Source organism: Tenrec ecaudatus, chromosome 1 (genome assembly GCF_050624435.1).
Source record: "Tenrec ecaudatus isolate mTenEca1 chromosome 1, mTenEca1.hap1, whole genome shotgun sequence".
Taxonomy (NCBI): domain Eukaryota; kingdom Metazoa; phylum Chordata; class Mammalia; order Afrosoricida; family Tenrecidae; genus Tenrec; species Tenrec ecaudatus.
The window spans coordinates 142,978,635-143,006,540 of NC_134530.1; the positions used below are offsets into that span (position 1 = coordinate 142,978,635).

Sequence of the window (27,906 nt, forward strand, 5' to 3'; positions counted from 1 at the left end):
CACCGTTCACAATAGCCAAAAGGTGGGAGCATCCTCAATGCCCATCAGCAGATGAATGGATAAATTAAATGTACATCTAAACTGCGGAATGCTACTGATTCCAGGAGGAGAAGTGAAAACTTGCTATTTGTGACAGTATGGGTGGAGCGTGAAGACATGTTCAGAGAAATAAGTCAATAAAAAGAACAAATCCTCTATGGCCTCACTTACATCAAGTCAAAAAAAGGCAGATAGATAGAGGCTAAAACTTATTAGTGATTATGAGGTGGCAGCAAGAGGAAGTAAAGGAGGTTAGTGGTGATGGGAAAATCTCCTTGATTAAGAATGGAGTTGCAGAGCCAATTATTGTAACTGCTGTCAGCAAGTTAGACACTTGTAAAAAGTTAGATAGACATATTTATAAGAAGCGACTCCCCCCACACACACACACACACAATTGCTGCAGATGTAACTTATATACAACCAAACACCTCATGGGATTGGTTTGACGATTGGAAGGTTTCGGTCATGGTTCCTTGGGACAGCTCGGTTAATTGGCCTAACATAGTGGTTCTCAACCTTCCTAATGCTACGACCCTTTAATACACTTCCTCGTGTGGTGGTGACCACCAATCATAAAATTATTTTTGTTGCTACTTCAAACTGTCATTTTGCTTCAGGTGACCCCTGTGAAAGGGTTGTTCGACCTCCAAAGGGGTCGCGGCCCACAGGTTGAGAACTGCTGGCCTAACAGCATGTGTAGTGCTGCTTGCTTGTGTTCTCCCTCTGGGTTCTTTGTGAAGTGTCCGGCGTCTTAAAAGCCTGCAAGTAGCCATCCAAGGCACGGTCGGTCTCTGTTTCCTTGGGGCAACAGAGGAGGGAAGTCAGAATAAAAGGATGATATGAGAGACATGGCTAATTGCCACCAGGAGCAACAGTCTTTGCCAGGAGACCTAGATGGTGACTGGCTACCATTATTAAACATTTTGGTCAAAAGAGGGAAATGCAGAACAGAATTTCATATTCTCATAGACTCTACACTTTTGGAGCCATGGAGAGTGAGTGAGCCCCTGAAACTGTTGCCCTAAGATCATCTTTAAACCTTAAACCAAATAGTCCCGAAGTCATTTAAAAGTAGAACAGTAGTTTAGCTTAACTAGTAAACAAGGATCTTCCCTTGAGCACGGTACACTTTTAAGAACTATCTGTAGAGTTGCTATGAATCAGCATCAGCTCATGGCAGTGAGTTTCACTTTGGTTATGCAGGATCGAATTGACTGGCAACTTGAAAGATTAAATACGAAATGGGCGGGGGTATCGAGTTTATGTTAATCAGGGAGGAACAACTCAGATAATCCGGGCAAGAATGGATTTACACAACTTGAAGAATGTAATCAGCGTCACTGAACTGTGCAAGTGGAAACTGTTGAATTGGTCTATGTTGTATGTATGAACAACAAAATAAATAAGATCAAGGTGTCAGAGAAAATGAGGTGGGACTAAGGTAAAGACAGTTGGTTCAAGAAACACTGTGTTTAGTGCAAGTATCTTAAATGTTTTACTGTCCCAAGTACTAGCTGCTTTGTCTTGATATACTTTAAAAATCTAGTCTCTAGAATGATGGTGTGCCTTTTCTGGTCTGATTTAGGTGTATACTCTTGATGTACCAGATGCGTTCTATTACTGTTACAGTCCAGACCCTAACAATGCAAATGAGAAAGATGCCATCATGGAAGTGATGGCTGAGCAGATAGTTACAGTGTGTGCCACCCTGGATGAAAATCCTGGAGTAAGATATAAAAGGTAAGGCACGAAGCAGTGTCTGTGCAGGCTAGGCTTTCCGTTGGCTGTTCCTTATACAGGTAAGTGGGGCTTCTGTTACCTGTTGACTTGCAGACTTTATTGTCCTCGTAATTTAAGTTCTGCAGCTAAGAGATTTAAAGTTTAAGCCTTAAGTTTAATTTTAAGCCTTTGTTACTGAATTTCACAGCTTAAATTTGGTATGATTTACAGACATTTTTCATGGCTTTCAAAAAGCATGTAGGAAATGTGTCTTTGTTGACATGTAGGGAGTGCTTTTATGCGAGGTTCCGTCCAGGTGGTTCCGACTCATAGTCACCCTATGTACAACAGAACAAAACAGTGCCTCGTCCTACAACGGCCACCATGTGTGAACCGCCTTTGTAGCCACTGGGTCAGTCATCTGGTTAAGGGTGTCCTCTTTTACACTGACCCTCTACTTTGCCAAGCCTTTTCCAGGGACTGGCTTCTTCTGATAACATGTACCAAGTATGTGAGTCAAAGTAGCACCATCCTCACTTCGTAGGAGCCTTCTGGCTGTATTTCCCCCAGAGCAAATTTGTTTGTTCTTCTGGCAGTGTGTGGTACTTGCAGAATTCGTAACCAGCACCGCAATTCCAACTCATCAGTCTGTCACTGGTCTTCCTCATTCACGAGTACAGTTTTCACATGGAAATGAGGCAGCGGAAAATAACGTGGCTTGGGGTCAGGAGCAACTTAGTTCTCAAAGTGACATTTTTGCAGATCCACCAGATTTTCCAAGTGGAATACATTGTTTAATTTTGTGATTGCTGCTTCCATGAGGATTGATTGTAGATCTAATTAAAATGAATACTTCTCTCTGCAAGGATCTGGCTGCTGAAGTCATGGCAGTCCTGGGGAATCTAAAAGAAGCATATGCTAACCAGTAATAAAACTCTACCAAGAGAGCAATCACGAAGTATTTATGGAAGCCCCTAAATGATAGAAAAGGAACGACCAGAGGCCAAGCCCCTTCTAAAGGTTCCCTCTGCAGTCTGGGCTGGCCTGAAAAATAAAGACTTCACACACATAATTGAAAAGAAGGAAGGAAGGAAGAAAGAAAGAAAGAAGCAGGAAGGAAGGGGAAGGGAAGAAGGAAATGAAATGAAATACTGACAACTTCAGTCTTTTCTCCACTTAGCATGATGTTATCTATTAGTCCAGTTATGGGGATTATTAGTTTTTTTTCAAAATTTTCAACATCAAGTGCTTCAAGTACTTTTTATTTTCAGCAAGCAAGGTTGTGTTATCTGCATATCACAGCTTGGTAATGAACCTTCCTCCCTCCCATCTTGATGTCTTGTTCTTGTAGTCAGCATTTGGATGGAGTGAGCGTGATGAAAGGGTAACCCTAACACACACCTTTCCTGATCTTCAACCAGGCCTATTCCAACTACTACCTCTTGGTCTATGGACAGATTCCACATGAACACAATGAAATGTTCTGGAATGCCCCTTCTCCTCAATGCTATTCATAGTTTGTTATAATTAACACAGTTGAATGCCATAGTTAATAAAATACAAATAAGCATCTTTTTGGTAGTCTGCTTTCAACCAAGATTCAGCTGATGTCAGCATTGATGTTCCTTGTTCCATATCCTCTCCTGATTCTGCCTTGATTTCTGGCAGTTCCCTGTCAATGTGCTACTGCAGCCATTTTTTATCTTCAACAAAAGCGTACGTGCATTTGATATTGATGATATTGTTTTATAATTCCACATTCTGTGGGGTCACCTCTTTTTGAATGGGCATCAGTACGGATCTCTTCCAGTTAGTCAGCCAGGTAACTGTCTTCCAAATTGCTTGGCATAGACTATTAAGGGCTTCCAGTGCTTTTTGTACTTGAGATGGTTTAGATATTCAAGGGGGAAATATTAAAAATGGTGTATTGGCTCTCATGGATTTGTTTCAATTTTCTTCAACTTTAACCTGAACTTACATATGAACAATTGATGGTTTGTTCAACAGTTGATCCCTGTCCTTGATTTTGACTGATCATACTGAGCTTCTTCATTGTCTCTTCCCACACATGTTGTCAGTTTGATTCCTATGTTTATATAAGGGGTACATCCACCCCCAACAAAACAGAAAAAAAGCTCTGTTAGGCAGAGTTTTCATAGTGCGCATTTTCCCCACTAGGCGAGCATCGAGCAACTTGCTCTGAGTTAATACACCCAGTGGCATCGCCTGGTATCTCTGGTCACAGTGAATTTTTTCATAAAAGCAGTTTTGCTCGAATCTTGTTTTTTGTGATGGCCAATTTTAGAGAACAGCATGTGGCTGTGAAATTTTGTTTCCTACTCAGGAAAAATGCCACAGAAACTGTTGTGATATTAAACAAAGCTTACAAGGACAATGCTATTGGAAAAACTCAAGTATATGAATGGTTTTCTCATTTCAAACAAGGTAAAATGCCGATTGATTACAAACCTTTTTCTGAATGTCCGTCAACTTCTCAAACAGACGAAAATGTGGACAAAATTCATGCACTTGTGCTCGAAGACTGGCGACAGATCATTGAAAAGATAGGGAACTATCTGAACTGTCTTGGAGCTCAGTTCAGCAAATTTTAACAGAAGATTTGAGAATGAGAAGGGTCGCTGTGAAGTGTGTGCCTCGGGCTCTGGCTGACCGGCAAAAAGAACGTTGAGTGGAAGCATCTTGTGCTTTAAAAGAACAACCCAGACTTTTTTACTGGTGACCAGACATGGTGCTGTTCTTATAACCCTGAAAGCAAACGTCAATCAAGCCAGTGGAAGATGCCATCATCACCTCGCACCCCCAAAAGCTGGTCAAGTGAAATCAAAGATCAAGATGATGCTCATTTGCCTTTTTTTTAATGTGAGCAGGGGGATAGTACATTTGGAGTTCGTTCCACCAGGTCAGACTTAATCAAGTTTTCTATTTAGAGCAGCGGTTCTCAACCTGTGGGTCACGACCCCTTTGGGGGTTGAGTGACCCTTTCACAGGGGTCACCTAAGACCATCGGACAACGCATTTTACTCCTCTATCCGTCTCCAGATGGGTCCGCCCAAATGCAGATACACCCTTATATGAGTACCTGGCATGAAGACTGTTACCCATGCTATACTATGCTACAAGACAAAATTTCATTTACTTGTAATTTCATTTACTTAGAAATAAATATTTCACAATATATAATTATATATTGTTTTGTGATTAGTCATTATGCTTTAATTATGTTCAATTTGTAACAATTAAAATGCATCCTGCATATCAGATATTTATATTACAATTCATAACAGTAGCAAAATTATAGTGATGAAGTAGCAACAAAAATAATTTTATGGTTGGGGGTCACCACCACATGGGGAACTGTATGAAAGGGTCGCAGCATGAGGAAGGCTGAGAACCACTGGTCTAGAGCTTCAGAGAAGATTGAGTAACAGTATGCGACAACAGTGCCTGGCTTGTGGCAGATGGGGGACTTGTTTTACTACCATGACAATGCGCCAGCTCATGCTTAGTGTGCCAGTTTGGGGCAAAAATACAGCATGCCTCACTTGCCCCACCTTACTCACCTGACCTTACTCTGTGCAACTTCTTTTTGTTTCCTGAAATGAAGAGGGACATGAAAGGACAGTGATTTGATGATAGACAAGAGGTGAAGAAAAAACTGAGGGAGTACTGTCATCTATCCAAACAGATGAGTTTGAAAAATGTTTCCAAAAATGGAATCACGGATTTGCTAAATGTAATGAATGTAATGGAGAGTACTTTGAAGGTGGTAAGGTTATTTCGTAAAACCTGTAAACATGCAGTTGTCCAGATATGTATTTGCCAAATTCATAGAACTATATACTTAAAACACTTAATTTACATGTAGATTATATCAGACTTATTTAGACAATTTATTGAATTTTTAATTATTGTCAATCAGTGTGGTAATTATTACATATTTGGGAGACTGACAATTTATGCTTTACCAAGGTTACTAGTAGATATTGAGTCTATTGAGTGAATAACTCATGCTGCACTAATTATATTTTTTTCTTGTATATATGAGTTGGGGCAAGGGAGTGTGGAGTCAGTATGGGGTTTATAAAAGAAAAGAAACTGTAAATACCTAGCTTTTGGGGAAGGGATGGCGATTCTGGGGGGTTTCCCCCACATATTTCATCTGGTGAGGTCCACAGGTATTCATGTCTCAAAATTCTGTCATGCAGTCTCCAGCTTTATTACAGCACCCCTGTTTCCCAACTACTGAGCTTTCTTCTTTGTTTCCAACTTATACTCCCGAATCACCAGTCATTATTAATGTACCTTCATTGCATGTTTGAGTAATATCAGACTGAAGAAGTTGGTAGAATTTTTCAATTTCTTCATGACTGCCTAATTTAGTGGTTGGTACATAAAGTTGTATAATAGTTGTATTAACTAGTCTTCCTTATAGGCAGATAGTTATCCTATCCTAGACAGCATTTTACTTCAAGATGGATCTTGAAATGTTCGTTCTGATGACTAATTAGACACCACTCCTCATGAAATTGTCATTTCAGCAGAATATGTCATGGGATTGTCAGACTCAAAATGGCCAATATCAGTCCATTCCATTTACTAATGCTAAGGAGGTTGATCTCTATGCATTCCATGTCCTGTTGGATGACTTCCACTTCCCTAGATTCATACTTCATACCTTCAACTTTTGATTATTAATGGGTTCTTGCAGTTTTTGCTCTCATTTTGGGTCATCCCTCATCAACAAATGAAGGTTCCAATAGCTTTGCTCCATCCACTCTGTCCATGTCATTCAGGTCGAGTCTACATGGAGGAGACAGCTTATCCCCAGTTGTATTTTGAATGGCTTCCAACCTAAGAGACTCGTCTTTCAGCACTATATCTGATAATACCAGCACTATATCTCACAAGGAGCTCTGCTGGTATAGTGTTTACACAGTGACTGCTAACCATAAGGTCAACAGTTCGTAACTACTCCTCAGGAGAAAAATGAGGCTTTCTACTCCTGTACAGAGTTACAGTCTTGGAATCCCATAGGGCATTTCTGCCCTGTCCTATATGGTTGATAAGAGTCAGAATTGACTCAGTGGCAGCAAGTTAGTCAGTGAATCATATCTCACAATAGTCTGCTGCTATAACCTTAGAATCAGTCAACCTACCTTTTTTGGTAGCATTTTGATAGTCCGGAAATTGCTAAAACTTGTTAACCATCGGCCTCTTTGCTGGTACTTGATATCCCCAGTGGCATAGTTTCCAACATTGCAATAACACACAAACCACCACAGTACAGCAAACTAACTGATCAGTGATGGTATGTACCTGTCATGTTTAATATTTTGTCATTACTGTCCACCAATTTTAAGCAATTTTAAGATACCTTTTAGTGTATCTAAACCCAGCAGTCATTCTAAATAGCTTTGTGGGGTAAGGGTTTCTTAAGGAGGTGAAATTTTACATTAGTAATTTGTATATTTATTTGCTCTCTTTCAAGAGTTCTTTCATTTGAATATTGTTCTTTGTCAGGTTAGCTGGCTGAATTATTTAAGTCATATGCTACCCTGCATTTAAGTTATATCATTCTTACCTAGTTCTTAAAAGTCCACTGTTAATTACTTAGAAAAAAATTAATTTCCTTATTTCAGGTATTACCAAACAAGCTCTTTATTCATACCTGAGAATCAAAACATTATTTTCCTTACATATATTATGCTAATTCCATTCTGGACTTCCCTGGTGCCGAATTTAGAGCTCCTACTAGATTTCAGTCTATTTTTGACGATTGGTTATATTCAAGGAAATGACTAAATAATACAAATGTATAATATAACAGTTCACCTATAGACCTGTTTTGTGTTACTATAATAATTAATAATACAGGCTATTAAAATTCTGTAACATTCTTGTGCAAATTATTCCTTTATACATTATAGAATTTAAAATGTAGTTCAAATATGAATTTCTTTTTTTTTATTAGAGAAACAAATCCACATAAACTCATATATATGAGATAGTTTTATAAAAAGGGTAAGTCTGCATTAAAAAAGCATCCCAACCCAGTGCTGCCCAAGCCCATAAGTCAAACATTAGCCCATATGTCTGACACCAATCTACAAAGCCCTCCTCCATCTCACAAAACACATATAATGACTCTGAATGCAGGAGGAGAAAGCCAAATTAGTGAATGTGTAAACATTTCAGCACTGGCAAGGGTCTCCACATGGCTGTTCCAGCACCCAGGGCTGCATTGGGGTAGGTCCATGTGACTTCTTCTCAGGGATGTCTCACAGGAAGTGAGCCTTGTCAGCTGAAGCAGGGAACTGGCTAAGGCAGCTGCACCCTGGTCCGACCCCAAATATGAGTTTCTTTTTTAAACTCTTAAAGCAAAAAAATAAAATTATTTTAATGAAAATATTTTAAAGCCAAAAAACTTTTCATTATTTTATATTTGTCATTTTATTTTTAAGGTATTTAACCTAAAAAGTCTTTAATACTATGACACCCTCAGAATGAGACCAAATATTTTTGAGGTTGGCATGATAGTTGAACTTTTCAAAGTTTTTTCTTATAGTCTTATTGTTATTATTGTTGTTAGGTATTATTGACTTGGTTCCAAGTCATAGGGACCCTATGCCATCTTGAAGTTAATAATACTACCACTGGTCATGAAGTTGCCATGTAGAATAGAAACGTATTCTCATAGATGATAACAACATGCAATTGGCTTTTAGAAAGTTGGCTAGTGTTAAGGGGGATAATGGTCAGTGAACATAGAGAGTAATTTTATAATATCTAGATTTAAGTTATGATTAAAAAATCTAGACCAAAATATTAAAATTACATAACCCAGAAGTGACACTTTTAGATGTAATATACCATAGAGAAACAAGTATGTGCACGGGATACTTGTTTCAACATTGTTTGTAATGTATAAAATTGAAGATGACTTAAATATTAATGAATACATAGAATCCAGTATATTTGCCTAGTTAAATACTGTATAAAACTAAACTAAAGAAATCTTATATTTATATCAAGGTGAACAGATCTCAAAAACATGTTGATGTGCCATTTATAAAAGTACTTAAAGTCACAAAATATAAAATATGTATGACAAATGCGCACACATCTGTAAGGTCAGAATCGATTCAATGTCAGTGAACAAAGGAGCTTCAAAAAGTTTTATGAAAAAGTTCCAGTATCTTTGAATTTCATTTTCCATGAACTTTTTGGAGCCCTTTCATATACATACCTACTCCTCGCTTACTTTCATATTGCTTGAATTTTTGCATTTCTGACAGTAGCAGAAGATCTGCTATCCAACTATTTTTGCCATTAACAACATACAGCTGACTTTAGCAAACACCACGGTGAGAGTAATGCTGGGCTGTGTTGGTTAAGGGTATGTGGCAATTTGGCTGGGCCTTGATTTTGTAGTTACGTAATAGTTATGTAAAGGTATAATTGGGCACTTAGATAATGATGAAATTTGGCAGTTATATAATGATATAGTCATTTTCTATTTTATGGTCTAATGTCATAATCCCTTTTTCCATAATGCTGATTTTCACATAACAATCTGAATATTTTAATGAATGTGGAAAAATTCAGTTAATACTGTATCAAATATATATTTAATTATGTCTGGAGTATTGAAAAGCAAGGATGTAATTTTGAGGACTGAGTTGCTCCTGGCCCAAGCCATGTTATTTTCAATTACCTCATATGCATATGAAAGTTGGACATTGAATAAGGAAGACCAAAGAGGAATCAATGCATTTGAACTGTGCTGGTGAAGAAAAAAACATTGAAAGTACCCTGAACTGCTCAAAGGACAAAGCAATCGGTCTTGGAAGAAGTTTGGCCAGAGTGCTCCTTAGAGACGAGGATGGCTAGACTTTGTCTTACATACTTTGGATGTACTGTTGGTAGAGACTTGTCCCTGGAGAAGGACATCATGCTTAGTAAAATGAAGGAGCAGCAAAAAGAGAAAGGCCCTCAACGAGGTGGACTGACCTGTGGGGCCATCATAGACTCAGGGAGATAAGGCTGGCTCAGGACCTAGCGCTGTTTCCTTCTATTGTGCATAGGGTCACCCGGGGTCAGAACTGACTCAACAGCACCTAACAGCATATGTCTGGAATTTAAAGGATCCTGGTGACATACTGGTTAAGCGCTTGCCCTCGAAAGGGCAGCCCTCCAAAAGCCACCAGCTAGCGACTGTAAAGGCTATAGCTTTGGAAACCCTATGGGGAAGTTCTGCTCTGTTTTATAGGGTTGCTAACATTCTGTGGAACCTAACCATGTGGATACGTGAAGAGTGGGTGGATGGAAGGGCATGGAGAAATGACTGGAAGAATACACACTAAATCCATAGTAGTGGTTGTTTGGATTAGATGTAAGGGGAGGACTAGGATTTGGGGAAGAAAGGAAAAGGCAGCTCTATTTATAAGACTTTATTTCCTTTACATTACATATATCAAACATAGGACATTTACATTGGTAAATTCCAAACCAAACAAACTTAAAAAAACCAAACCCAGTGTTGTTGTTGAGTCAATTCTGACTTAGTTCTGACTAGTGACCCTGTAGGACAGGAGGCTCGCCCCACAGGGCCGCCAAGACTCCTCGTCTTTACAGCAGCAGGCCGCTACCTCTTCAGTGGAGCGTGCTGACACTTCACAGGCAGTGCTTAACCACTGTGCCACCAGGGCCCATTACGTTCCAGGCATCGAACTTTTCCACGTGTATTAAAAATTTCAGATTAAGACTTTTAAACTTTGGTTTTATGATACTGAAATTATGACCTAAAAGAATAATTGTTTACAAGGGAACAACGAGTGGTTCAAAACCAGAGGGGGGAAGGAATGGGAGGACTGGTAGAGAGTGACCAAGGGCAAGGTAACTGAGAGGAATCACTGCAACCAGAATGAAGGCTGAACATGGTAGTGGGACAGGAGGAAAGCGAAAGGAAATAGAGGAAAGGAGTTGGAGGCAAAGTGCATACAGAGAAGCCTAAATATAGACATGTACATATGTAAACATATTTATGAGTATGGGGGAAATAGACTTATGTGCATATATTTATAGGTTCAGTAGTAGAGTAGCAGTTGGACATTTGGCCTCCTCACACACACTTCCTCAATACAATAGCACCTCGCCCAGCTAAACGGTCATTGCATTATACCCACCGTCCCGACATGATCACTGAAGACAGACGTGTGTGTAAGCAAACGTGGTGAAAAAAGCTGATAGTGCCCTGCTATCAAAAAGATACAGCGTTTGGGGTCTTAAAGGCTTGAAGGCAAACAAGCAGCAATCTAGCTCAGAAGCAACAAAGCCCACAGAGAAGAAGCACACAGCCTAAGCGAATACAAGGTGTTAAATGGACCAGGTAGCAGACACCAAGGAACAAAAACAATCATTGTGTTTATGTTCCTCACATAAACACTGAAGACAAAGGTGTGCATAAGCAAGTGTGGTGAAGAAGGCTGATGGTGCCCAGGTACTGAGAGATATGGTGTCTGGGGACTTAAAGGCTTGAAAGCAAACAAGCGGCTGTCTAGCCCAGAAGCAACAAAGCCCACACGGAAGCAGCCCACCAACATGGGTGATCGTGAAGGGCAGAGGAGACCAGGTCTCAAACAACAAAGGCGGGGAATCACATCACCGTGAATGAGGGGGAGTGCGTGATGGGGACCCAATGCCCATCTGTAGACAGCTGGACATTCCTTGCAGAGGGGTAGTGGGGAGGAGATGAGTCACTCAGGGTTCAGTGTAGCAACAATGAAACTCAAAACCTTCCTCTAGTTCCTGAACGCTTCCTCCCCTCCCAATCATCATGACCCCAATTCTACCTTGCGGACCTGGTTATACCAGAGGATGTACAGCGGTGCAGTAGGATCTGGAAACACAGGGAATCTAGTACAGATGAACCCCTCAACACCAGCGGTGGGAGTGGCAACACCGGGAGGGAAGGGGGTGTAGAAAGGGAGAACCGATCTTGGAGATCTATGTGTAACCTCATCTCTGGGAGATGGGCGATGGGAAGGTGGGTGAGGGGAGACGCCGGGCAATGTAAGATAAGATAAAATAATTATTTATAAGCTATTAAGGGAGCAGGGGGAAGCGGGGAGGGAGGAGGAGGGGGGAAAAAAAAGGAAACCGAGCTGAGTCAGGAACCCAAGTAGAAGGCCAATTTTGAGAATGACAAGGGCAATGAATGTATAAGGGTGCTTTGCTCAATTGATGTATGTATGGATTGTGATAAGAGGTGTATGATCCCCAATAAAAAGATTTATTAATTAAAAAAAAGAATAATTGTTTAAACTTTATCTTTTCATTTCCAGCAAACCTTTAGATAATGCCAATAAACTTGCACAGCTTGTTGAAAACAAACTTGAAAACTACTACAAACTGGATGAAAAGAGCCAAATAAAGGTGTTGTACATAAAGTCCTTCTTATTCCTTTGTACCCCAAAAGCACTGTTTTTTGTTAATTTGCTAATATTGATATGGAAATCATGACCATAAGTGGCAGCAGACACTGGACTGTCTGGTTTTGATGGGAGATAATACGAGTTTTAAAGTCAGCACCGTGTCCAGATCTTGTGTCTCTAACCCAGTTACGTGTAACTAACCCAGTTACGTGTAACTTCTCTCTATCTCAGATAATATGAGATAGTATAAGGTAATCTACCTTATAAGACATCAAGCATTGAAAGGGTTGATCTAATACATCTAATGTTCTTAGAACAATGCTTACCAGTAAGTAAACATTTACATAATAAATGTCAGGTATTTCTATTATAATTAGCTCTGTGACCTTGGATAAATTAGTTACCTGAGTTAGATTTCCATATATAAAATGAATTTTATAAAATATCTCCCTTGCTTGACTGGTATGAGAATTAAATGAGTCAACAGGTACATATGGAAGTGTTGGCATGTATAGCAGTTTATTAAATAACAGCCGCTAATGTCTCTTATTCAGATTATAAAGTGACAGATGGCTAAGGTTGGACCGTAGAAAACATCAGCTTTTTAGGAGCCTGAGAGGCCTGGAAGATGTGGTGCCTGAGGGTTAGGAAGCCATATGACAGAAGCTGGAGAACCGAAGGACTGAACTGTTGGTAGGAGAGGCGAGAGATAGGCAAGGAAATGAAAACTGCTTCAAGTGTAATAGGCACATAGGCCAGACTGTGCTGGGGTCTTGAAAGTCATCCCACTAGAAGAGACCCTTAAGCTTGACTAAATCTAACATAGCAGAAGATAGTGTTTATTGCATGGATGTTAAGATTCTTTGAGCAGAAACGGGGGAAAAAGTCAAAATTCACCCAAAAAGACAACTTGGATATGATGGACTGTATGAACTCAGATATGTTAGTGTAGAACTTCTAAAGGTTCAGTGCACTACGTGTCATCATGAAGACAGATGGCTTGGTGCGTTTAGTAGTTGGTCAATAAGTGTTTGCTCAGTGGAGGAAGAGACATGGACTGCGGTGTAGTGACTGCTGCTTTAGTCTTAAGCCATTGAAATGTGGGAGAGGAGACAAAACTACAAAGAATAAATGTGTCCTTTCCAATATTTCTGCTAGGGAAATGATTAATTCTTCAATGTTTTGCTAAAGTGTCACCTGCCTTTTGAAACGTCTCTTGACTCTCTAGGCTCAGTGACGCTGCCTTCCCCAGGCTGCCCTAGTCTCCAAGCTCGCACTTACACAGCACTCTGATTTGCCTTCTCGTCTGTCCGAAGACGCAGAGCTCCGATGGCTGAGCGCTTACTGAAAGCCAGCACGGAGCTAACTGTATAATCGTATAATGACATTCGAGGTTGACAGAAACATGTGCTGTTTATGAAACATAGGCATGGGTTCTATTATTAGATTTCATTTTATAAGTAAGGAGACTGGGATTGTAAACAGGTTAAGCTTACCCAAAGTCTTATAAGAAAGTGGTGGATTCAGTCCCAGATTTACCTGATGCTATAGGCTATTTGCTGAACCACTATAGAATAGGTCTCAAAGTTGACTTAAATATGTGAATAATTAACATTTTAAAAAATCTAACATAAGTAATTTATATTACATTGCTACATGTAACTAAAATGAAATTAATTGTAATCCCTTATTGCTTTGAAAATATGCCCAAATTACTACTTTTGAAAATAAATTATGCAAAATACTGATACTTAGCAATGATTTTTCTCATCACAATTCATAGCTTGGTGGTGTATGCTGTTTGTGATTAAATGATAAGAAGCTTTAATTGTGATGTGTTGCCTTAGCTTGCATAGATGTCATCTTTTAAGATAAGCAGGGTGGTTAAGAGCACTGACAAGGAAGCAGACCTGGGTCAGCTCTACACTTTGCCACTTCCTCTCCATGACTTTACTAAGTCTCACGCCTGCTGCCTGCCCGCCAGCCTGTCTCACAGGGCTGCTGCGCGAATAAATGAAGTGCGCAGCTTTCACTCATAATTTACATCAGTCTCAGTATTTATAGGGCTGAGCTTGCAAGAAACTAGAGCTAGTGTGTGCCTAATGCTGCTTTGAAAAGCACTTTGAAAACGTTCTCTCACTGAGTACAGCTTTTCAGTCTAATTATGAAAGCCAGTGACTGAGGTCTTGTTTTCTCCCCACATTGTGCCACTCAGCTTATTTTTAAAAGGGAGCTTTGCATTTTGAAGACAATTAGCCATTTTTTTTAATTTGTGGAGAGATGGGATAGAGTGGAGTTTAGGGGAAATCTCTTGTTTTCTAAGAAATATGTGTACACAAAGAAATGAAAGTTTCTTAAGGTATTTTCTGTCTTGTAATTTTAGGGTAAAACGCATTCCCAGCTCTTGATAATTGACCGTGGCTTTGATCCTGTCTCCACTGTCCTGCATGAACTGACCTTTCAGGCAATGGCATACGATCTACTACCAATTGAGAATGATACATACAAGCAAGTATAACTGGAGGGGCATGTACAAAGAGGGTGGACGCGGAGCATCTAACGATTATGTGTGGGAGGCTGAGATCTGAACCCTCTTCTAAACTCCCTTATCTCAGGGCGCTGTCCTCTTCTTGTCCCGGTCATCATCATCTTTCAAATATGCCCACCTTCTAAGTTAGTGAGTAATTTGACTGCTTTGGAGCTTTATTGGTGTATTTGCTTCCTTGACTGAGTCCACAGCAAAGCTGCATTTCAGCAGGTGGAATTTTGACTTTGCACTTACATTAAGGTTAGATACCAGGCTTGTATTCTATTTATTGAAGCAGGATCCATCGTCATACTGGTTAGACTGGATTTATTCTGAGTCATACACCCCAAAGTATCAGTATTTATGCCTTGTCGATATAATATATTTTTTTCTGTTTGTTTTTTTTTAATCGTTCTATTAGGGGCTCATTCAACTCTTATCACAATCCATACACACATCAATTGTGTAAAGCACATTTGTACATTCATTGCCCTCATCATTCTCAAAACATTTGCTTTCCACTTAAGCCCCTGGCATCAGCTCTTCATTTTTCCCGCTCCCCACCCCATCGTAAACCCTTGATAATTTATGAATTATTGCTATTTTGCCATATCTTGCCCTGTCCGACATGTCGATATAATATTGTAAAGAGATTAGAACACTGGGAAACACAACAGACTGACGTAAGACTAGTCCCAGCTTTTTCATTTTGGTACTCTTGGCAACTTGACCGTGAATAACCAATCCTTTGTATTTTATAAGTAGTATGAAATAGAAAGCTAAATAAACAAAGTAGATTTCCTGTCAAGGGACCATTTTACTATAATTGTGTGCATCATTTATGTATGTGTATTGAATGCATATGTTTATTGCTTGATATAATAATCTCTAAATAGGAATGTCTCAGCCAAGATTTACTTCTTGTACATGCTAGTAAAAATGAAGATGTCAGTATGTTTTGAATTTTTATGTTAAATTAAATCAATAGTTTTCTTAGATTAAAAAAAGGAGCCCTGTTGGCACCGACAGGTAAGCACTGGACTGCTGACCAAAAGGTCAGTGGTTTAAGCCCACCTGCCACTTTGCAGGAGAACACCGAGACTGTCTGCTCCCATAGTATTTACAAAAGCCTCGGAGGTGCTAGAGAGGGTGTTCTGAGTCAGACCAACTTGAGAGCAGTGGTTAATTAGAAAGATCCAAATATTTGTGAAAATTTCAATAACTTACTATTTTTTAAAACAACCATTACAAAAATCTTTAACCTTTATTATATTTTTATTTGCATTCTGATCAGACTGGTTTCTGTGAACTTTTCCTGTCTTATTAGTGTTGCTCTCAGAAGACAGAGAAATTAGTACAGGTGATGGTTCCTATATACATGTCAGCATATATTTGTGTAGTTATTTTTCTAATGAAGTCATTTCAAGCAGTTTACTTAAAATTTTCAGAAAGGCTGTTATGTACCTCTTTTATCCTCTGGGTCTTGAAACCCACATTGCTCAAGAGATTTAAAAATTATTAACAAAATTCAGGATGCTAAATGATTTTATTGCAAATTATATAGATTTTTGACCTTTCTGCGTAGTGTTAAAAAAATTATCTGCCTGTTTGAAGGCAAGCAAAGCAAGCTGTAAGTTCATAAGAGTAATTTAAATTCATAAGACATTTGAAAGACGAAGAAGAAGAATCAGGCATAGATTGGATGGGACTATGGGTTTCCTATGGTTTGAGCTCCATCACAATTTCATTTTCCCATATATACTTGTGTATAAGCCAAGTTTTTCGGCACTTTTTTGTGTGCAGTTTTTTGTGGTAAAATTAGGTGTCTCGGCTGCTGTGTGGGTCGGTTTATACCATAGAGTATATATGGTAAATAGTTTTATTGAGATATAATTCACATATCATACAATTAAATAGTTAAATCACGTCAAGGACTATATGATAATCACCATCAATTTTAGAACATTTTCTTTGTTTTTGTACTCATCGTTATTAGCTCCCCATTTTCTCCCAGCCTCCCCCTGCCATATCTTGCCTCCCCTGCCATTTCCTGTTACTGTCTCTAGAGAGTTACCTCTCCTGCATTTCATATACAAAGTATCATTTTAAAACAACCAGCAATATAGAAACAGAGTACCAAACAGGAAATTACCATTATCCACATACAGTCTTAAACTGGGATTGTCATCATCTGAGTATTGTCAAGCTGTCGACTCTAAATCTTTGTTTATAGATCACTTTGAAGTAAAAGGTGTTTGTATGTACAAAGTGTCATATTAAATGACAGAAAAGGTTTCCACCCCCCCAAAAAAAGAAAAGGTTTCCACCCTTAACACAGTCTTATTACTAAATACACTTATTCTACCTTTGGACATATGTCATTAAGAATGCACAGGTAATGGTTTTATGGATCTATTAATAATTTGCCTCTGGAAATGAATGGTTATATTCATATAACAGAAGTCTGTTTGTTATCTCGGGTCCAGAGCTCAGAAAGCTCAGGGCAAGCCCTGCCTTCGTTCAGGAAAAGATAGCCCTAAGGATGTCCAAACTTCTAGCTCCACAAATGGAAGGAGAAGAACGAATTACATGTGGAGGAGCACTCAGGAGAAGCTTTCTAGCTTTTAATTAGAGGAGCCCCAGTGGCCTAGTGGTTTTGAGGTGGTCTGCTCACTGCAAGGTCAGCAGTTTGGAATCAGTAGTTGCTCCTCAAGAGACAGACTGGGCATTCTCCTGCAAATAGCCTGCACCCTCCCGCCAATTCACCCTGCTCCCTCGGGTCACAATGAGCCAGCGCTGAGTGGGCGCGTGTGCACTCTCGCAGCCCCGTGCCCCGGGCATCGCTGCAACCTCAATGGAATCCGTTAGAGCTGACACAGGTGTCTATGGTGATGCTCATCACTTTGTTTTTAATTTCCTCTCCCGTTCCTTGGAGAACCGTGGTTATCAGGTTGAAGAATATAGAAACAGGTGATCTATACTGTTTGTGAACTTGTACCAATTCAGAAACACCTTCAGCATTTTAGGCTATGTTGGGGGTGCCATTGTGATTCTTAATGGCTGTTTGATACTTGGGCTCAGTATCAGTTAATGTTTTAAGCAATTAAAACACACACCATTAGAATAGTTTATCTTGTAGGATGTTGAATTTTGTTACCATTTTGTTGAACTAACATTCTCCACGGTTTAAAAGTAAGAATGCCTTCGTCGAGTTTCAGTGCAAGGATGGCAGCGTGCCTTAGTTTTGAGTAAGTGTATCTTACTCCCTTAAAATAGTGGGTTAAATCTATGAGGAGACTTCAAGAAGTTGGTGAAAAAATGGAATTAACAGTTGATGGAACTTGTTTACAAACTTTCTGCAGTCCCCTTGTGTAGTTTTCAGTTATCTTAAAATTACTTTTTAAGTACTACAGCTACTGTGGGGGATACAATTCCATAAGTTTTCTGTGTCTCTCTCCTTGTAGGTATAAGACAGATGGGAAAGAAAAGGAGGCAGTCCTCGAGGAGGATGATGACCTCTGGGTCGGAATCCGGCACCGGCACATTGCAGTAGTACTAGAGTATGTGAACTCCTTTTAACTGTTGCTCCGTACTTCTTAGGTATTAAATCTTATTAGTCCTTGTGTTTGTTTTTGAATCATTTTATTAGGGGCTCATGCAACTCTTACCACAATCCATACATACATCAATTGTGAAAAGCACATTTGTACATTCATTTCCCTCATCATTCTCTAAACATTTGCTCTCCACTTAAGCCCCTGGCATCAGGTCCTCATTTTCCCCTCCCTCCCCGTTCCCTTCTCCCTCAGGAACCCTTGATAATTTATTAATTATTATTATTTGGTCATATCTTACACTGTCCAACATCTCCCTTCACCTACTTTTCTGTTGCCCATCCCTCAGGGAGGAGATTATATGTAGATCCTTGTAATCAGTTCCCCCTTTCCACCTCACCCTCCCTCTACCTTCCCAGTATCACCACTTTCACCACTGGTCCTGAAGGGATCATCCACCCTAGATTCCCTGTTTCCAGTTCCTATCTGTACCGGTGTATATCCTCTTGTCTAGCCAAATTTGTAAGGTAGAATTGGGATCATGATAGTAGGTGGGGAGGAAGAATTTAGGAACTAGAGGCAAGTTGCATATTTCATCGTTGCTACACGGCACCCTGACTGGCTGGTCTCTGCAACCCTTCTGTAAGGCGATGGCCAATTGCCTACAGATGGGCTTTGGATGTCCACTCCGCACTTCCCCTCATTGACAATGATATGATTTTTCGTTCTTTGATGCCTGATACCTCATCCCTTCGACACCTCTTGATCGCACAGGCTGATGTGCTTCTTCCACGTGGGCTTTGTTGCTTCTGAGCTAGATGACCGCTTGTTTGCCTTTAAGACCCCAGACACTATATCTTTTGATAGCCGGGCATCATCAGCTTTCTTCACCTTTGCTTATGCACCTGCTTTGTTTTCAGCGATCTTGTCGGGAAGGTGAGCATCATGGAATGCCAGTTAAATAGAACAAAGTGTTCTTGCATTGAGGGAGTACTTGAGTGGAAGCCCAATGTCCATCTATCTGCTACCTTAATACTAAACCTATACACATATACTGTCAGTCCCATTGTTTTCTCCTCCAGATTGTTCATCCAGCCTATCTGATTTAGACAGACCTATGGAGATAATAACATGAACAAAAATAAGACAGACAAAAACCAAGCAACAAATGAAAACAAAACAACAACAACAAAAAGCCAATGACAAAAAAATAAAACACAACAAGAAAGAACAGCTTGTAGTGAGTTCAAGGACTGTTTGTTAGCTTTTAGGAGTGTTTTCCGGTGGAGTGTGATGGGGTGCCATGCCATGGCCCCAAAATCTATTTTTGGTATTTCCTGGGGACTTTGTTGCTCTGTTCCCTTTGCTCTTCTGTTCCGCGCCCTTAGTGTTTTGCCTTGGTGTAGTGGGATCAGATCAGGCGGAATTCCCTCATTGTGTCTCCAGTGTTGTCCTCTGTAGGGCTATGGGTCAGTGAGGGATGTTGTGTCTCATAGTAGGGCCGGCCAAATGGTCTTCTCTGTGGATTGGCTTCTCTGAGCAGGAATATCATCCTCAAGGCTTGGTGTGCCAGGATGTGCTCCACTCTCTCTTCCTCCCCCTTCATTTGCTCCCTTGTGCTCTGATCAGACGTATCCCTCTCCTTGAGCTGCAGATTCAGTGCTGTCCTCTGAAATAAATTCTTCTGGGGGGAGGGGCAGGTGTCTATGTAGTTGGGATTGGGGCTGGCCCCTCACATATTAGTCCATTTTATAACCTTAAAATATTTCTTGAGTAAACTAATAACCCTAAAAGATTTAAAGAATTCTCTCATAACTTGACAGGGAAATTCCCAAGCTTATGAAAGAAATCTCATCAACAAAGAAAGCAACAGAAGGAAAGGTAAGAGTCTTACTTAACTTTAAAATTAATGATAAAGGTATTGTTATGTTACCCTTATTGCTAAGGCATAATCCTAGTACTAAATGTATAGAGTATTCACCATTCTCTCTACTCTGTCTAGGTCAGAATGCCACTATTTTCTTGATGCTGTAAGACTTGTGAAATCTCCATCCATTGCTTAGCTCCTTCCTCTCGCCTCAAATCCCAGCAGTTGTTCTCGGCTTGGTCTTCCATAGTGTTGCCTTACACGTGTGCAGGCTAGGATTTAGCCGTGGATCCAAAGATCACCCCGTACACACTTTTGGGGATTACATTCTTGCTAGTTCCATTCTTTCTAATGCCTGCCTTCTGAATGGCCAAGGTAAATACTGTGCACTTTTGGGGATTACATTCTTGCTAGTTGCATTCTTTCTAATGCCTGCCTTCTGAATGGCCAAGGTAAATACTGTGCTTCCCATTACAGAAGGTTCTCAGGGATTGTTACACTGACCACACATTTGATGCCTGAACTGTGAGGCTTGTTTCTGGGTACATTTGACCTGCTGGTTCCAAAAATGCCACTAGTTTTCCCCTATCAGATCTAGTTTTTGAGTTACAGCAGGTGCCATAGACCACTTCACTCTACTCACCCATTTAAAAATTCAGGATAGTTTAACGTAGTGTTAGATAGCCTGAGATAGAGGGAATGCATTCTGGTTTTATATAAGGCAGTTTGCATTGTACTTAATGTTTTGATCAAGTTATACTTCACAAAGTATCCTCTGATCCTAAGGTATATTTGAACAGTACAGATTACATGAACTTGGAATTTTCTATAAATATCCACCTTTGTTAGGAACTGAAGAGCAGGCAGTTCCAATAGAAATTCAAATTTTGTGAAACCCAGAATGGGTGTCAGTTCAATCTCCTTTATTAAAATTAAAGTATTCCAGTCTTGTAAGATGGCACGACTTCTCTCCCTATGCACTGAAACTCTTACCAGGAAAGTTGGAGTATTTCTTACAAAGAAGTTTGCCACTAGTCTCATCCCTGAAACATCTGACATGAATTATCCATGGACTTTATGTATCAAAATGTATTCTGTAATGCTTATCATTTAAAAAAGAAAATGCAGATCTGCAAAACATTTATGAAAATTGCTGCGCAGTCTTACATTTTCAACACTAAACTGCTTTCACACCTTCCATATATGTACCTCTTCCATTTTCTTTATTGTCCACTCTTCTCCGACTGTGTTCTGCTTTGCCACATCCAACTTAAAGTCTCTGAATATACCACACAGCCGCCCATTGCAAAAAGAAAAGCCCGCAGCCATCTAATCAAGTCTGATCCACAGTAACTTTATAGGACAGAGAGAAACAGCCTCTGTGGATTTCCAAATCGTTACATCTTTTAAAGGCTGCAGAGTGTCTGGTAGGTTTGAACAACTGACCTTATGATTGGCAGTTCAATGTGTAACCCACAGGTACCATGAGTCTTCATACAACTTCCCTTGAAAATCCCTTACTACCTAATTCTTCAAATATTTCATACCTTTTTTGTCTTATCCTGTAATTTTTGTGCCTGAATTCTTCTCATATTTAAAACTAGTATGAAAACTTAATAAATTAGCATCAGTTGTAGCTGAAACTGTCGTAGAACTCCATATCCAAGAAACGAGAGCAGTCTATCCGATGCAGTTTTCTGAATCAGTGCCCAAATAACCCCAGAAGCAGGCCTAAAAACCAAGACACCAAGGAAAAAATTATTTTGTTGGGCTGTGTTATCCATTACTTAGGAACTGGTATGGGAATTGGTATTTTGTTTCTTTTGTCTGGTTGATTATTTATGGAGGGAGAATAATGTTGATGCTAGCTCCTACATCATCACTGAAACTTCATACATTGTTTTGTTTTTAATTTGCCAAGTATTCAATAAACTACTTATATTTGGTAATACTTGAAACTTTAGGATTTAAAATTTATCATATAAAATGGCAGAATCATAGATTTACTAATGATGTTTTATTTTTTTCCTCCTAGACATCACTTAGTGCTCTTGCCCAGCTGATGAAAAAGATGCCCCATTTCCGGAAACAGATTACTAAGGTAGGCAGGATTATGTATTAGATGCTTAATCATTCTAGTTTGTTGACCCATCCATTGCTGGCATCTCACTTGGCATTGTATGCCAATGTAGTGTAGACTGAAACCTTACCCTAGGTCTGAAAAATACCCCCAGTATCAGAACTTCATTTCATATATATATATATATATATATCACCTAGATTTGTCCAAAACAAACTTCTACTTTTATAGTTTTGTCTTGAACAAAGTCAGTTTTCTCTTTGTCACCATCATAAGGAAATGCCACACGATTGATGAGCGGTGGCTGTATTGCATGTCTCTTTAAATTGATAGTGATGTATTAGAGTGAAGAGCAGGTAAACTTCTTTGTTGTCCCAATCTTTCTTATGAATCACAAAAAGAATAATATGTACACATTTTAATCAAGTTTCACCCTAGTCAAGAATTGTGACTATAAATTCATGCGTTTTCTATTGGACTGTACTTGTCTCGACTCACGTTCTCTTTCATTATGATTATTTTCTTCTTTCTTTTTTCCAGCAAGTTGTCCATCTGAACTTAGCCGAAGACTGCATGGGTAAATTCAAGCCTAATATAGAAAAACTATGCAAAACTGAGCAGGTGTGTACAGAGTCAGAAACACCTGGGTTCCTGATAGATTTCTAGAATGAACTTTGTAAGTGCAAACAATTCTTTGCATGACACAGTAGTTAATCTCAGAGGGCCATCCACCTGGCAAGTAGTAAATATATCATTTCCCACTGACCTGTGCAGGTCTTACATCTCTAAATTCCAAGTTACCTAAAGACTGGGTGGATGAGAGCTCTATTTGATTTGATTGAGCACACTCACACAGACACCTAACGAAGTATTGCTGATTATTTATCAAAGGGAAACACTAACAGGAACAGTTTGAGGCAAACTCATTCCCTCTAACCCCCATAAGCACCCCACTTAGCATTGTAGCAAAGGATCAAAGGGACCTGGTCACCCTTCCCAAGCTACCGTTGTCCATTCTGTGTCACTGGCAGACCCAGGATGGAGCGAGTGTCAGTAGGTGGCTGTATCTCCTAACAGGTGTGTCACCAGCTCAGGTTAGGTGGGTGTGGCCCTGCTGGGTCACTCTGTCTCCGTGGCTTCTGTGGGCTGGCTTTAGCTCCCTGTGTTTGTTGGTTCATCTCTCAGCCAGCAGCCTTAGGACAACCTGGACTCGTGCCAGGACTAGACGGCATTGCAATGGCTCTCAAAGCAAAACTTTTATGGCAACCCCTGTGTACTGTATGTCCAAACCTCTATAGGCCTTCTCTTAAAGTCACTTCAAGACAGGCATCCTGCAGACCCTCTTCGCATAGGCCTCCCCGTGGCCTGCGTGTTACAGCTATCAGCACAGATGGGACATGAGTCCTGCCCAAAGGCAGGCTAGCTTAGCCCCAGTGTTCCCATTTGCTCTGCTGCTTCCCCTTATGGGGCTTCTAGCTCTGTTGCTGGCTTTCCTCCCAGAGGCCCAGCTCCACTGGCAATCTTCTACCCAGATGTACCTTACTTTAAGCTGTGGGCCAACTCGCCCACTACCACTGCCGCGACTGCTCTACCTCTGGCCCCTTCTGGACCTATTCTGTGTTGTCACACAGTGTTTCAGGCCAGCATTACTCGCCCTTTATCTGAATCTAGGAGGCTCTCAGGACGGGGACCCTGGTGCAAAGGGTTCTCTCGAGTCTCTTCAATCAGGAAGTCGTCAAATCTCTACTAATTTGATTACTTATGCCCAGTCGGGGCTTCAAAAACTTTGTGGAATAAGGCATTCTCTTTTCATTGGTATTTTTCCATGACTTTTTTAAAGTGCGCACATAAAGACAAGTTCCGTGTAAATTTCAGAGTGTGACTTTCCTAAACTGACCAATCCCTTAGACAGATATAAAGGGACAAGTCCTCTTGGGTGAATTGCAAGTTACTTATGCAGTTAACAAACCCTCGAAGCCTTGCAACTGTGCCACTGATGCAAATAACAAACCAACAAACCAACCAATCCTTACAAAACCAGGTAGCAAGCCAACAGTCCTTTCAAACGGTTAACTTGGATAGCAAACTGACCGATTCTCAGGCAGATTGCAGCCAGATCAGCCATGTGAGAGAGTTATAAATCCAGGGTCAAAAGGCCACCTGAAAGCAAGCCTTGACACTGAACCCACGACTATTAGCAAGGAGCTCTCCAGATCAGAGTAAGCACACGTTGTCATCTGCAAGTTTCTGGTGGACAGGGTGATGGAAGTTTGTCCAGCATCAGCTGGGGTAGCACTGTTGATTTGAGGTGGCCCCTTCAGAGCGCGACGTAGGCACGTTTTGCTGTGGCTGGTTTAGACCAGTGCTGGCTACCAGAAGCTCAGTGCACGGCACTTGTAATGGAGCATTTTCCAGGTTCCCATTCGTAGCAACCCCTATCGACAGAACTCAGCACGGCCCAGGCCTGCACCCCCCTCACACTGTTGCTGGGTTGGAGCTCATTCTGCAGCCCGTCAGTCCACCTCCTTGCAGGTCTTCTTTCTCGCGACCCTCCCCTCTCCTGCGTGTCGGCCTTCTCCAGGGACGGGCCCCTCAGGGACAGGCGCAGCCTCGGCAGCCTCCTCACTGAGGCGCGTCCCCCTGCGCTTCCTCCAGGCAGTGTTCCCCCTGCAGGTACCCATTCTTTCTGGTGGGCACAATAAAAAAGTGAACAGAAAGAAATGCGATTCCTTTTATAATAGATTTTATTTTCAGTTCATCTGAAATATTATCAATTCAACAGGTAGTCAACATAACTTTTTAAATGATATATCTTACTCTTGTTTTTTTTCATGCCAAGTCTTCAAAATCTTATATATTCACACTTATAAACTTATTACCACTGAGTCCCATTCCGACTCAGAGTGACTTATTGGACAGAATAGAGCTGCCCCGTAAGGTTTCTAAGGCCTAAATCTGTATGAAAATAGACTGCTACATCTGTCTCCTACAAAGTGGCTGGTAGGCTTAAACTGAGGACCTTTTGGTTAGCGGCTGAGCACTTCACCATTGGGCCACCCGGCTCCTTATTTACACTTAAGGACATCTTAAAGTAGTCGCATTGCAAGTGCTCAGTAGCCACACGTGCTAGTGCCCTGTCTACAACCCCCTCCACCCCCAGCCGAGCTATTGAGGGGTGCTGCCCAAGACCCCAAAGAGGACTGACTGTATGGAACAGATTAAAGATTTTCTCTGATTTGTTTTTATCTTTTGCTCTTTTTGAAGTCAGTAGTTTACAAATCATGCTCACCTTTTCCTGTGAAATGTCAGTGGTGTTCCATTAAAGTTTGGCAAGATTTAACAATCCTTCTAAATTTATTTTCCTGAAGGACTTGGCACTTGGAACTGATGCAGAAGGACAGAAGGTGAAAGATTCTATGCGAGTCCTCCTTCCAGTTCTGCTCAACAAAAACCACGATAATTATGACAAAATAAGAGCAATTCTACTCTATATCTTCGGCATTAATGGTAATCGAGATTTTGTTTAATCATGAATGTATTAACAGACTCAGCTCTAAAACAAAGTGTTAAAAAGTAGTTGCTGTTAATCACCAGAGACACTTGGTTGAACTGGGGAAAAGGAAGCGTCTGACCCTAAAAGGCTTCCTTCCTCTAAACCCTGGGATGCGCGCAGAGCCGCTCGGGTCGTGCCCTCACCTTGTTTCACTGTCTAAGGAACGACGGAGGAGAACCTGGACAGGCTGGTCCAGAACGTGAAGATAGAAAACGAGAGTGACATGATCCGTAACTGGAGTTACCTTGGTGTTCCCATTGTGCCCCAAGTAAGAGTCTCGCGTGTGTACATGCTGACGTTCATCTACATGTTGACACGTGCGTGTGCTGGTTTTCCTTCCCGGTAATAATCCATAAAGACAGCCGTCTTTGTGTCACTTTAAATTTTAATTATTAAGTAACATTTTGTTTTATTGAATTTTCCATCTGCAATGTAGACTTACATGCTTTTCGTGTGAGGGTACATTTTACAGCTTCTATTGTAATTCACTATGATTTCTATGATTCATTTCTAGTGATGATCAGATTTAACATTTATTTTTAATGTAGCACAGAAGATAACTTTGTGTTCTCTTGCGTAACAAATTTTAGTTTCAAAGTCAGATTTTGAAAGGACTTTTTTTTTTCCTAAATCATTTTATTAGGGGCACCTACAACTCTTACCACAATCCATACATCCATCCATTGTGTCAAGCACATTTGTACATGTGTTGCCATCATCATTCTCAAAACATTTGCTTTCTACTTGAGCCCTTGGTATCAGCTCCTCATTCCAGCCCCCTCACTCTCCCCTCCCTCACAAACCCTTGATAATTTATAAATTATTATTATTTTGTCATGTCTTACACTGTCTGATGTCTCCCCTCACCCACTTTCCTGTTGTCTGTCCCCCAGGGAGGGGGTTGTATGTAGATCCTTGTGATCCGTTCCCTCTTTCTCCTGCGACCTTACCCTTACCCTCCTGGTATAGCCACTCTCATTATTGATCCTGAGGGGTGTAGCTGTCCTGGATTCCCTGTTTCCAGCTCTTATCTGCGCCTGTGTACATCCTCTGATCTAGCTGGATTTGTAAGGTATAATTGGGATCATGATAGTGTGGGGGATGGTGGAGCATTTAAGAACTAGAGGAAAGTTGTATGTTTCATTGTTGCTACACTGCACCCTGACTGACTGGTCTCCTCCCCACGACTATTCTGTAAGGGGATGTCCAGTTGCCTACAGATGGGCTTTGGGTCCCCACTCCGCACTCCCCCTCATTCACAATGATAGGATTTTTTGAATCTCACTCTTTCCCATCAAGTTGTGTAGCACTTTGAGTAAAGCTATTTCTGATACTATTATCAATGTTAGCATTAAAACACAAAATGCTATTCGGTGTGGTTATGTAACCAAACTATTCTGTATTTTTAAATTAGGCCTTTCCTCACTCTTAAGTTTAAAACAGCAGAGCATGCGCTACAATTAACCATTTGCATTAGGAGCGTCCTAAGAGCCCGTCGCTGAGTGAAAGCGCTGCTTTTCAAGCTTCCCCTCCTCGTTTCAGTCACAGCAGGTGAGACCACAAAGAAAGGACCGCTCTGCAGAAGAGACTTTCCAGCTCTCTCGATGGACACCCTTGATGAAAGATATTATGGAGGTAAAATGAGTGGATAATCTTCTGCCCCCAGTGCCCACTGGGACGGGGGCTTAACCTTGTGTGCTACTGAACAGTGTGAACATCGTTGACGGGCGGGATTTCCTGCAGTTGTAGGAGGGCTCCCAGAAGAAGGCCATACTCGTCGCACGGGAGGAGAGGAACATCTTAAAGAGTCTGTGCGTTAAGACCGAAAATAAACTCACCCCGCTTAAACAAAGATCAAATCAAAAGCACTGCTATAATTTTAGATTACTATGTGTAGCATCGGCAAAAAAATGTATTTGAATGAAAGTGACATTTTTACGTGTCCCGCTACTAGAGATGGTTAGATTCCTGTACGCTCAGACAGGTGTTTGTTGTTGAATCAGCGCCTCAGAGGCCATAGCTGACCTCCTATGACTACACAAAGCCCTCACCAGCCCAAGCCAGACTGCCAGTCGACAGAAGGCAGGCACCCTTCCACCCCGTCCTTCTT

The 27,906-nt window shown here is 40.7% G+C and overlaps 1 protein-coding gene across 1 annotated transcript in view; it reads left to right on the forward strand.

Annotated features, from left to right (window-relative positions):
- The window catches only part of STXBP3 (syntaxin binding protein 3), a 60,069-nt gene that overhangs the window by 22,481 nt on the left and 9,682 nt on the right, over positions 1-27,906 (forward strand). The window contains exons 7-16 of the mRNA XM_075558921.1: positions 1,628-1,782; positions 12,126-12,216; positions 14,599-14,723; positions 18,207-18,302; positions 20,120-20,177; positions 22,199-22,264; positions 22,784-22,864; positions 25,612-25,750; positions 25,958-26,064; positions 27,339-27,431. Of these exons, the coding sequence (XP_075415036.1) occupies positions 1,628-1,782; positions 12,126-12,216; positions 14,599-14,723; positions 18,207-18,302; positions 20,120-20,177; positions 22,199-22,264; positions 22,784-22,864; positions 25,612-25,750; positions 25,958-26,064; positions 27,339-27,431 (1,011 nt within the window). The remainder of the gene's footprint in view (positions 1-1,627; positions 1,783-12,125; positions 12,217-14,598; positions 14,724-18,206; positions 18,303-20,119; positions 20,178-22,198; positions 22,265-22,783; positions 22,865-25,611; positions 25,751-25,957; positions 26,065-27,338; positions 27,432-27,906) is intronic.